Source organism: Vombatus ursinus, unplaced genomic scaffold, assembly GCF_900497805.2.
Source record: "Vombatus ursinus unplaced genomic scaffold, bare-nosed wombat genome assembly UNPS02014832.1, whole genome shotgun sequence".
Classification (NCBI taxonomy): Eukaryota; Metazoa; Chordata; class Mammalia; order Diprotodontia; family Vombatidae; genus Vombatus; species Vombatus ursinus.
This window is the reverse complement of record NW_020954610.1, coordinates 43,092,055-43,104,667: the sequence shown is the minus strand read 5'-3', so window position 1 is coordinate 43,104,667 and position 12,613 is coordinate 43,092,055. Positions and strand designations below refer to the sequence as shown.

Below are 12,613 nucleotides of genomic sequence, written 5' to 3'. Positions count from 1 at the left end.
CCCAACTCTGATACTTAGTAGCTGTGGGACACCTAGCAAGTAGTTTAACCTGTAAAAGCCTCAGTTTCTTAGTCTAAAAAATGGGAATAATACCTGTGTGCTCACTTTAGAGCTTGTTGTGGAGGCTTAACTGAGAGAACATTTGCCAAATGCTTTGAAAACTTTAAAATACTCTATAAATGGCTGTTATCATTATCACCTAGTATGTAGATCATCTGATTCTGGAGATGTGAACTAATCTAGGCCAGCAAAGTGCTCTCTTAATATCTCCCTAATTACCTTTGGTAGCGATTCTCTATTGGCCATTTTTGTTCTGTTCTTTCCAGTCCTAGAAGTTTGCTCGACTATAAATAGCCCATTTGAAATGTTCTGGAACTATATGTGATAAATTATGTCAGGTAAATGAAAAATACACTAATTTACTTCAGAATTTATGAGCTCTCTCCACAAGGAGAAAGATAAAGGAAGAGAAGCCTATACATTTGGACAAAATTTGTTATCATATGAGCCAGTATTTCCTGGGCAAATATTTATGGGGCCAATTTAAAAGATGGAGAATCTCCCCTCCTCCACACACACATACACACAAGATATTATTGTAAGTTAACAGAATTTCACACCTTCATTTGCAATATCCCTTTTTAGTTTTATGTTCATAATTAAATATTCACGATTGTTTATATTTATTAGTTTCATAATTTTTAAAAAATATATAAATTTAAAAAGATTAAAAAAAGACATAGTTCCTTCTTCAAAGAGCTTACCATTGAATGAATTCTTGAAATAAGCACCACAGAAGTGGAAATCTGATTATCAAGAAGATTTCATGGGTTCTCTGATAATCTGATGCAAACTTGGCTTATTCATCATCAAAGGAATTTCAGTTTCTAACTAAACATAAACAAGTTTATTGTATAACATATAGCTCTTGTTTCACATTTTATGACAACTGGACTGCACAGTTCACTACAGTTAGCTATTGCTCATAACATAACAGCCTATCCATTAGTTTCAAGCTTGTCCCTCAAGCAGCTTACAAATTTCACTCTGTGCTGAAATGTTTCATGTGTGACTGTCTAACAGGAGAGAAGATATCTCTCATCTTCCCAAGTAATTCACAGACTGATAAATGAAACAACATTCCTCGATACCTTAAAGTGGGGAACAAATTCCTAGTCTCTCTTACATGCAATTTAACTTTGTCTGAAGAATGAAATGCCTACTCCTTTACCTTCTGCCCATGTTTTAGGAGTCATTGTAGATGTGTGCCCTGGAATCCCTGATGTCTGTCCTGGCCCAGCTGGAGGTGTGCCAATTGGATGCATCCCTATGCCTGAATTCAAGAAATAAGGAAACAAACTTATTAAAATACATAGTCTTACACGCCCAGGATTTCTATGCATTGAGAAATCTCACTCTGCCTTCTGGCACACAAGGATATTTATGCAAATAACAGTTTTATGCATTAAATATGGATTTAAGTATATTCCACTGGGTGGAAAATAAATGTAAGGAAGTGTATTTAAATTGAGCATACTAAAAAATAACAGATAACAAAAAGAAAGGTACTGAAAAAAAGGCCAATAAAATTATTTGAATTTCTACCTTCCCTGGGAAAAAAAAAACCACCAACTTTTTTTAACCCCTTGTTTTGCTATTGCTTTAATCTCTAAATGGAAAGGTAAAGGAAAATGAAAAGAAAATTCTGGGTTTCATTTGAGTGGAACTCAAGGCAGACAAGGCCATGTTCCGTTAAAGAGCTGCTGACACTCCTCAAGGACAACTGCTGAAGAGTTATTTCATTTCAGGTTCTTATTTCTGGACTAAAATCATAATTCTCTGTTGTTAGATGTTATAATGTCACATTTGGAGAATTATGACTTCAAGAGAAGTATTAAAAAACTCAGCAAAAAACATCCTATTTTTAGAGTTTTCTACTGATATATCTATCATTAGTCTATATATGATCTATAGACTAACTGAATTAATAGCAAAAAAAATACCCCCAAAATAGACAAAACCAAAAATGTTTTAAATTAGTTTGATGTAAGAGCTTTTTGGCTGTCAAAATTCCAAAATATGATGTGAAACATAGTTAAGAACCTAAAATGTTTGTTTGCAGTGGGATCATGGAATCAAAGATTCCTAGATCTAGAAATGAGAGAGACCCCTGAGGTCAACTAGTCCAACACTCTGAGGTCACAGAAGAGGGAACTAAGCTTCACATAGAGAAAGTAGAAGCAGCAAAAGGAGAAGAAAGAGGAACAGTCAGAGAGATGAAGCGAAAATAAGGATGGTGCAGTATCAAGGGAGAAGAGAGTTCCAAGAAGGGTCATCCATAGTCTTGAATGCCAAGGAAATAAAGGACTTGGGGGAAAGCCTTGGAAGATCAAGAAGAAGGTCTTTGATGGTTTGAGAGAAGCTGTTTCGGTGGGGTAACAGGGACAAAAATCAGATTACAAGGAGTTCAGTGATAGCATAGAGACAGTAAATAGAGACTGCTTGCTTGGTTTATAAGTTTAGTGGTAAATCAAATTGGCAAAGATGATAAAAGATGCAAACAGTCAATGTTAGAAGAGTTGGTGGGAGACAGGCACATTAACACAATATTGGTGAATCTATAATTGGTCATAGCTGCTTTGGTCTAACTGCTCTGAAAAACAACTTGGAATTATGTTAGTAAATTCACTAAGCTATTCTTTGATTCTGCCCACCACCAGGCATGTACTCCATGGAAGTAATAAACAGAATATATACCAAAATATCCCCAGCAATACTTTTTCTGGCAGTAAAAAAAAAAAAAAAAAACGAAAAACAAAAAACAAAAAACAAACAAAACAAAAAGAAAGTGGGTGTCCATCTATAGGATGGGTGAATGAACCAGGCATATGAATATAATGGACTATCATTGCGCTGTAAGAAATGACAAATGTGAGGAAGTCACAGAAGCATGGGGAGACTTGTGCTAAATGATGCAGTGACGGGAGTTTAACCAAGAAAACAATATGCACAATGATCATAACAACGTAAATAAAAATAGTGAAAGGCAGCCAAACTCTGGTTAATTTTAATAAACAATCTTGGCACCAAATAACACCAAAATATATTCTCCTTTTCTTGGTGGTGAGGTTTTAAAGCCACTCCTTCCCCCCTTTACTTTTCAATCCAGTGATCCTGGCCTGCTTGCTGTTCTGACTCTCCAATTTTCAGCTCAGTGGCTGTTTTTTTTTTTTTCCCCCCGGCTGTTCCCTGTGCCTGGAATGCTCTTTCTCTCCTTATTTCTACCTCCTGCTTCTGTGGCTTCCTTCGAGTCCCAGCTAAAATCCTAATCTACAAGAAGCCTTTCACAACTCCTCTTCATTCTAAAGCCTTCCCTCTTTTAGTTTTTATTTATCCTATATATAGTACTTTTGTACATATTTGTTTGTTTGTTATCTCTGCTGTTAGACTGTGAGCTCCTGAAGACAAAGACTGACTTTTGCCTTTCTTTGTATCCCCAGCACCTAATACAGTGCCTGGAATATAGTAAGCACTCAATAAATGCTTACTGACTGATACACACACACACACACACACACACACACACACACACACACGCCATCTCTGCTGATAGAATGCAAGCTCCTACAAGAAAGGGCCTATTTCATTTTGGTATCCCCGGCACTTAGCAATAGTAACCAGTATATAGAAAGCACAAAATAAGTGCATACACGGCCAGATGTTTGCCAGGCTGGCTAGTCTGCTTAACCGTTTTTGTTTGTTTGTTTTTCCTGTTACAAGGGAGGATTCTGTATGGAGGAAGGCATTTATTAAAAAAGCCAAAGGCATGAATAAAATCTAAAAACAAATAAACCAAGGCTCAGAGAGTTTCCATGACTTGCCTACAGAACAAAGCAGGACCAGGCCCAAGTTCTCTACCTCCAGCTCCATGGTGGTGCTCTGGAGCTCCACTGTCTCTTTGAAGAATACATTTACATCCTCTATATCACCTCCCACCTCTGTGAAGGTGGCCGTGCAGATGGCGTCATGCCAACCTTACAGATGAGCAAAATGAGGTGCAAACAGGTTATTAAATGATTGGCCTGAGGTCACAAAGTTAGGAAGCAGAAGAACTAGAACTCAAGCCCAGGTCTTCTGGCTCTAGGCCCAGCAATGGCTTTATGAATAGATGAAGGAGATGGTCGGATACAGGGTTAGAAGTGATAAGTAACATCTCCCGCAATTGTCTGACTGGTACCATGAAGTCTATAGTCAAAATGCAAATACCTATGGAGAGATATAACACCTTGTTTTATTGGACATTTAGAATAACACAAATGGCTTTACTAGATTCTTTGATAAGGATAAGTTTGGGCAGGTAGAGATACCTAGGCTGGAAGATTAACAGTGACCTTGTGGGGAGAGGGGAGGAGGGAACTGAGAACAGGAAGCAACAGACAACATCCCCCCACTTAGGCCAGTCCCCCTAGAATTTTCTAGGACTAGCCTTGTTCCATGTCTTGAGTCAGGACTTCCCTGTACTCTTAACACCGCTTCTTCTCTGAAATCGAACGATACATTGTACGTGTAGTTACACATTAACCTACCAGATGGTCGGTTGAAGGTGACAAGAGGTGGTTGTTGTTGCTGTATGCTAGGCAGCGTCCTCTTCCCCTGCACAGCTAGCTGCAAGGTTTCAGGTAGTGGCTGGCCTCTGGCCAACATTTTGTAAGCTAAAATTTGAGCTCGGAGCTGATGCAGCTGGACGGGGCTGAAAGGTGAAGGACCTCGGTTGGGTTGGCTCATAGCCTGAGGATCTCCTGCTATCATGGGTCCTGGCTGGCTTGGTGGCATCTGGGGCGGAGTTGGACCCCCTCCAGACATTGGGCTGGAGACATGTTCTGCGGCTCCCAGTGGAGACGGGTGTGGAGACATGTAACCTGAAATAAAGCACAGAAGGTGTTGGAGGCTTACTACTGAATATATTTAGGTTCATTTCTGGAAGGTTTACCCAGTTACCAGCTATACTAATATATTCATTCTTATTAAGAGGAAAAGGTTTGAGGAAAATGATTGCGTATACATCCTAGGTTTGCTTTTGGTAACACAAATCTCTAAGTAAAAAACAATATGAATATAATTTCCAAAATTTGGGATGTCTAAGCCATACAGACCAGAATGAAAAGTATCTGTCCTACCCTCCAGAGTTATATGAGCAAGGAAAAAAAAACAAAAACAGAACTGTTGAAAGCAATCAGAAATTGGAAAATTTAAACACTCAATAGAATGTCTGAGTAACGTTTCTGATTAGTCACAGTAAAAGTTGTCCTAAAACACAATACTAAACATATATAATAGACATTTCTTTGCCCTATATGGAAATATACCCACCCAACAATCTTGTCTAATGGCAATGTTATCATAAAGGTTTTTTATTCATTTCCATGTGACAAGAATTTATTAACTGCCTTTAGTTTGTCTAGCACTGTGCCCACGTTGAGTCAAAACAACTATGTACCTATCCTGAAAGTAAGTGTATGAGAACAATTAACTGATCCTATCTAGGGGACATATTAACAATGTGAACTGCTGGAGACTTTCACTGAGACAAGATACAGTTATTCCTTCCATGTCGAGACTTTCCCCATTGCAGTTTTGATATATGATGGACTGGCATAAGAAATTAAATGGGAATTTGGGGGGGAGTAGAGTTTGGGGGAAACCACAGGTGTCCCTTGAAGGCCAGCAGATGACACAGAGTCTATGGTCAAATGCTTAACTCAAATTTTACAAAAAGGCACTGTAAAGACCCCATAAAAGAAAAAGAAAAAAATTCAGATTTCTTCTCTGGTATGAAGAGAGGGTCAAAAAATTTTACGCGGATTTTCCAGATCACAGGGGCACTGCACTCCTAACCCCCACGATGTGGAAGGGATAACTGTACATACAATTATTTATACCAGAATTATCACTTAGAAAGGGAACTAGAGGGGCACCTAAGTAGCCTTGGAGTCAAGAGGACCTCAGTTCAAATCCAACCTCCGACACTTAACACTTACTAGCTGTGTGACACTGAGCAAGTCACTTAACCCTGATCGCCTAACCAAAAAATAAAAAAATGAAAAATAAAAGAGAAAGGGAACTAGAAATAATATGCTCCTCAAAAATTTCTGCCTGGGGTCAGCTAGGTGGCTCAGTGGATAAAGTATCTGTCCTGGAGTCAAGAGGACCTGAGTTCAGATCTGGCCTCAGACACATAACACTTAACTAGCTAAGTGACTCTGGGCAAGTCACCTAACCCCAGTTGCCTCACAAAAAAAAAAGCCTAAAAATTTCTGCCTAGCATTTAAGTAAATTATAATTTAGAAATATTAAAGGTAAATTCTACAATGGAGATAAATGGGGATAAACAAAGTCATTTTCATTTCCAAAATCCATACTTCATCTATCTCTTCCTCTCCTCCCACATTGCCACCTCCTCATCTCTCCCTGTTGTGAGGGATCAAATACTGAGATCTTATTTTATCTCTCTGCTTCCAATTCCTCCTTTCCCCAATCCATCCTACATGAAGTTACTGAACTAATATCTCTAATGAACAGGTCTGACCAAGTAATTCCCTTGTCTAAAAGTTTTCAGTGGATCCATGTTGTTAATAGAACAAAAGAAAATCTTCATAATCTGGTATTTGAGGTCTTCTACAATATAATAATAATTATCATTATCATTATCATTATTGTTATTATATAGCATCTTCTAGGTGCCAGACACTGTGCTAAGCACTTTACAAATACCATCTCATTTGATCATCACAATAACCCTGAGAAACAAGTGCTTTGTTATCCCCATTTGACAGTGGAGGAAAGAGAGATAAACAATGTTTTGCCCAAGGTCTTACAGCTATTAAGCATTCGAGGCCAAAATTGAAATCAGTCTTCCTGACTCCAGGCCCTATGCTCTATCCATTGGGCCATCTGCAATCTGGCTACAACCAACCTTTCTAGCCTTAAAATACACTATTCCCCTTTACATATTCTCTTTCTAACCAAAGAGGACCATAAATTTTTCCCCATACTCAAAATGCCATAACTTCTTCAACTATTGTGCATTTGCACAGACTATGCCCTAATGCAGAGAAAGCTCTACCTCTTCATTCATGGGTTATATCTCCCAATTGGAGAATAAGCTCCTTGAGGGCAGGAACTATCTTTTTTTTTCCATTTATATCTGCAGTACTCAGCACAGTGCACGTCACACAGTAAGCACTCACTAAATGCTTTCTCATTCATTCAATCAATCTCTATTTCTCAGAATTTTATGCTTCCTTCAAAATTCAGCTCAAGTGCCATCTTTTCTGAAAATCTTCTCTGAACTTTCCAGTTCTTACATAAATAAGAACTCTACCTCCTCTAATTTTCCCAGAGCAATTTGTCTAGTCTCCCCCCAGGCCCTCTCATTTCCTTTACACTATTTTATTTATATAGTTCACATGATACATCCTCCTACTAGAATGTGAGTTCCTTCAGGTCAGTTTTATCCTTGTTTCTCTAGGTCTCAGCACAATGCATTGCATGAAATGTGCTAAATAAATGTTTGCTGAATTTCTATGGGAGTAGAAAAAGAGCAAAGAAAGTAAGATGATTATGGGGTTCAGCCAAATCAAAGAAGGAACTTAAATTAAAATCTCCCCAAAATCATGTTTCCAGAACAACCAGGTACTAGAAGTCCCATGACTGTTATTTTTCACACCAAAAAAATTTTGCCGAACATCTATAATATACTAAAGGATATAGTCTTCTTATATTTCAGCTTATAGGATCCATCTTTGTAAACTTCCCTTAAGTAGCCAATATCTTTGCCCCTCAATGATCATTGTACTTCTCAATGATAATTCAGAAATACTACGAAGAGACCTCACTTGATCTTACCTCTTTGATACCGACTTTTAAAATGGAGAAATTGTACAGTGTCATTTCAATTTTCATTTCTGACATGATAATGCTGAAAATGGGAAGGGTCATATGCTTCACATTTCTTTCATTTCCCAAAATAGAGCAATGTTTTGATCTCTCAATTTTGCCTTTGTATCCCTGAGGTCTTGCATATAGTAAGTGCCTAATGAATTTTTGTTGAATGAATGAATGAGTTTTATAAGCTTTGATATGAATCCCAGAATACCTAATACTGATATTGATAACTTTAATGCTTTAATTAAAGCATTATTAAAATTATCAATAATGTTAATTAAAGAGCTAATGCAAACATTAAATAAGCAATAATCCTGCCTATAGGAAACATAAAGTTGTATTATATATTACAATAATTCTTTTCAATATGACCCAGAGACAATGTTGTTTTCTCCATTTGTTTCTATTAATGTAGCCAAAGGAACAAAAAACAACTATGAAGATTTCATATTAAGAATTGTAAGCATAATACACTCAAGTTTTGAAGAGTGAACTGGTCGCTTGAGATATGAATGCAACAAAAATGCAAACTCTCCTTGGATTTGATGGGAAGAAAGAAATGGAGAGAAGAAAAACCAATTTGGGATATTTCCACCAAGTTAATGGCAGACTTTTGTAAAATCATTGCCGCAGTATGACATTAAAAACGTGACAGTATGTCTCAACTACAGAGAGATATTCTTTCTACATGACTAGCATCCAGTAAATTTAAAGAAAAGTAGGATCTAAATGATGAAACTGCATAACTTATTTTGGTAATTATCTTTAGTTGAAAACACAGAGTGGATGAATTGCCTGTCTCTGAAAGTAGATATATATTTATCAATAGGATGACAAAGTAGTTGCAGATTCTGCTTTTCAAAATCATTTTGGATTTGCTCATTCAAAAGTAAAAAGAAAAAAGAAGCTGATTTCCTTCTCCAGTCTTCAAGGCCTATCATTTCCTCAGTCTTATCCTCACTAAGAGAATAACAAGAAATTTTCTCTTTCTAATAATCTTGAGAAAGTAAGTACTGCAGTGTTTAAATAAATTTTCTTTTCACAAAGCCTTGAATATTATATACCTATCTCTAAAGATTTTTTTTATTTTCAATGTACTAACAAATATCATCTTTCTTTGAGACTATAAGGTACAAAATTTTTTAATTTATTGAAGGAAAATCAATAACCTAATCGGTTGCTATGTACTAGAAGGGGTCATTCCTCAAATCACATCACATTGAGTCATTCCTAGGGGCCTATATAGTTTTGGTTTGGATCCAGCCCTGTGATTTGGGAGATTTCTAATGTGTAAACTCCCTTCACCAGTGTAAATGGGCAACAAGTCTCTAACTTAAAGTCTTGGAGAGTTTCCTGGGGCATTTTCCCTATGCAAGTTAAGTGACTTTGCCATGAACACACAACTATTACGTGTCAGAGACGACTTTACTATAAATATTGAGACAGACAGATAGACAGAGACAAAGATAGATAGTGCCAGAGCCAGAGAGAAACCCAGGAAACCAGAGCCAGAGATAAAGAGACAAAGACACAGAAAAACAAAAGACAAAATCTGTCTCTACAGAGAGACAGAAAGCCAGAGACAGAGAAAGAGAGTACTGGAAACAGAGACAGAGATAGAGATATAGAGAGACACAGAGAAACAGTGACCCAGAAGAAAAAACAAAGGACATTTCAACAATCCTCTGAAGTACAAATCAGGATTCAAACCCAGGTCTTTCTAACTTTCAAAGTCAGCATATATCCACTCTTTTTACACAAACCATGACATTTGCTAGCTATAAAATTCTAGACAAGTCATTTAACCTCTAAGTCTATTAAATTAAAATTTTAATGAGTAAAGAGAGTTTCCACACAGAGCTTCTCAAGCTGACAAACATTTAATGCTTATGTATATACACTGATTTCCTACCATCTGACTGGAAAAAATACACTAGTAGATATACTTTTAACATTTTTGTTTCATTAATGTCTGCTTAAAACCAATTTTAAAATGCTAAATAGCATACCACTTTAAACAATTACTCTTCCCCACAATTAAGTGCCTTCTAAGTCTTTAATAAAGATACCAGATAATCCAAATCCAGTTTATCACAGTTCCTGAGACATAGTAGGCACTTAATAAATGCTTGGTAATTGACTTAATGATTCAAATTCCATTTTATCCAGTCCCTAACTTTTCAAACTGACAAGAATTTATTATAGTTAAATATCTCTAGCTTTTTAGTCAATCATTATTAACTTACACTCCATGGGCAGATATTTATTTAGAAAACAGAGTTGGATACTTAGACTATAAGAAGAGACAGAGAATGATACATTTAACACCTTTAACCTGTAACCTTCCAAGCATTTTATGAAAATAAAGTCCTATATTCATCCTGTGACCTTATTTGGCCATTGAAGTTAAAATGGTATTTTTAGAAGTATACTGAATATATCATCTTTCTACTCAATATTGAAAAAAAAAGGTGAAACCGTTTTAGGGTAGGGGTTTTTTTTTTCAGTTGGTTATTTTATTTTGACAAAATCTATGTTCAAGATTCTGTCACACCTAGGATATTGTATGAGCATTACAAGTACTTCAGCTCCTGGCCCTAGTACAGGTACAGACATGTCCAAGAACTACTAGAGAAAGCAATCCCCAGATTCTATTATTCCCCACACTACTCTACCACAAATATATCAAATTTTTGTTAAAGGGATTTTTCTCCTAATCTCATGATGTTGCTCTGTTGACAATGATACTTTTTCAGTAATCTTCAAATTATAGAATCTTTTTAGTAGATAAGAAACTACTTTCCTATTTAAATTTCAAAGGGATAAAATTTATGAGCCAAAAATCTCCCCTGAGACATATATATATATATATGTGTGTGTGTGTGTGTGTGTGTGTTATGAATATGAAAACTTTTTAGCTGCAAGATAGTCAATCACAATGGAATACATACAAAACATGAAGACAGGCCTTTATATAACAAATGTGCAGCTAGGTGGCACAGTGGTTAGAGCTCTGAGCATGGAGTCAGGAAGACCTAAGTTAAAATCCATCCTCAAGATACTTACTAGCTGTGAAACTCTAGGCAAGTCATTTAACCTCTATTTGTCACCATTGCTTCAACTATAAAATGGGGTTGGTGATAAAATGAGACAATATGTATGAAGTGTTTAGCACAGAAAAAGGCACATAGTAGGCACTATATATTTACTAGCTATTTTATTATTATTTTTTACTCCATGAATACTTAGGTCATAGTGAAAAGCAAGATAAATAAAGGTCATTACTGGGCTAAAATAAGAAAGGGGGTACAATACTTGAATTCTGCAATCCAGGAGTTATTTTCCCAGGTGATACTTCGGAAAATAGTCACACATGTCAAAATAAGCATGACATTTCTCTTTCACAGCAGGTTCACAATTTGAATAACAGTTGCTACCGGCCTGTTTTCCCTCCACCTTTGGACTCTGACATTCAGACAGTAATATTCATCTAGAAAATGCATACATTGATGGTAAAAATAAAATTCTATTAAAAACGAGAGGTAAAAATGCTAGCTTTTTGTTTGACACATTTTTCCAGTGATGATATAAACAACTAATCGAACTTGCAAGACAAAAAAAAATTTAAAAAAAAAAGTGCAGCCAGAATAAACCTTGGCTATGTTGATCCATCGGACTCTGAGGTGGGCCCATTCCAGGATGTGGTGGTCGCATGCCCGCGCCCTTCATGGAGCTACAATGTAGATCTTCAACAATGCCTTTGTCATGCATACCATCAATGGACTGAAACATTAAAAAACAAACAAACACAAATTAGATACATCTTTAAAACACAGAATTTAAATGTATTTGAAGGCTTAGGAACCTTGCTCATCAGTGCCATACAATCAATCATTCACTATTCACATATCCTTAATTTGCTTTTTAATCTATACCTCACAGATGAAAAAAATTAAGATAGACACCTGCCTTCAAGTCAGAGGTCAAAACTCTAGGCAAAACAGTTGATTTTTTAAGCCAGTGTCCTCAAATAAAACTTAGGGCCTGCTCAAAGTGTTGACAAATACAACGTAAGAAGTTTCCCCATACCTTTTAAAGTAAGTTTTGAAATCCGTTGTTTTGAAGTTAAAGCCTGGAGTAAATCTGAAGAAGGAATAACTGGAATGCCTTGACTACTTTTGGCTTTTTTTTTTTTTTTGGTCTAGTGCAGAAGGGAAGGAATTCTGGAAAGTTTTAACTTGAAACCAGAAGATTCCATGGCAGTTGGGAATAGGGAAACAGACAGAATAAGGATGGGGGCAGGGGAGCAAACACTAAGGAGAGAGAGGTTGAAACAGACCCTATCTGTAAGGAGAACTTGAAAGTGTGTCGTCAGTTTATGGGCCACGAGAGAAGAATGAGATGTAATACTAGCATGACTAAATGAGATCAAAGAAAAGACGGGGGAAAATGTGTGACACGGAGGACTAAATCAGGTGACTAAGTCCTAATTCACGGTAGGAACCCAATAAATACTCAATGAATCAAAAGAAATAAAATCTGGTCAAGAAATAAGCAGTTCTACTATACACATATATAAAGGAAACATCCAATCTTCTCAGATGAAAATTCGAAAGTATTTAAGAGGAATATTGTCACTGAAGAATTCAAAAGAAATAAAAAACAAGTT

The 12,613-nt window shown here is 36.5% G+C and overlaps 1 protein-coding gene across 5 annotated transcripts in view; it reads right to left on the bottom strand.

Annotated features, from left to right (window-relative positions):
- SMARCA2 (SWI/SNF related, matrix associated, actin dependent regulator of chromatin, subfamily a, member 2) overlaps positions 1-12,613 on the bottom strand; it is a 216,091-nt gene that overhangs the window by 187,260 nt on the left and 16,218 nt on the right. For 4 of the 5 annotated variants that reach the window (XM_027839554.1, XM_027839553.1, XM_027839555.1 and 1 more), the window contains 3 exons: positions 11,598-11,727; positions 4,587-4,919; positions 1,232-1,333 (listed from right to left, as the gene is read on the bottom strand). In XM_027839554.1, coding sequence (XP_027695355.1) covers positions 1,232-1,333; positions 4,587-4,919; positions 11,598-11,727 — 565 coding nt within the window. The remainder of the gene's footprint in view (positions 1-1,231; positions 1,334-4,586; positions 4,920-11,597; positions 11,728-12,613) is intronic. The other variant, XM_027839556.1, reaches the window with a different exon arrangement.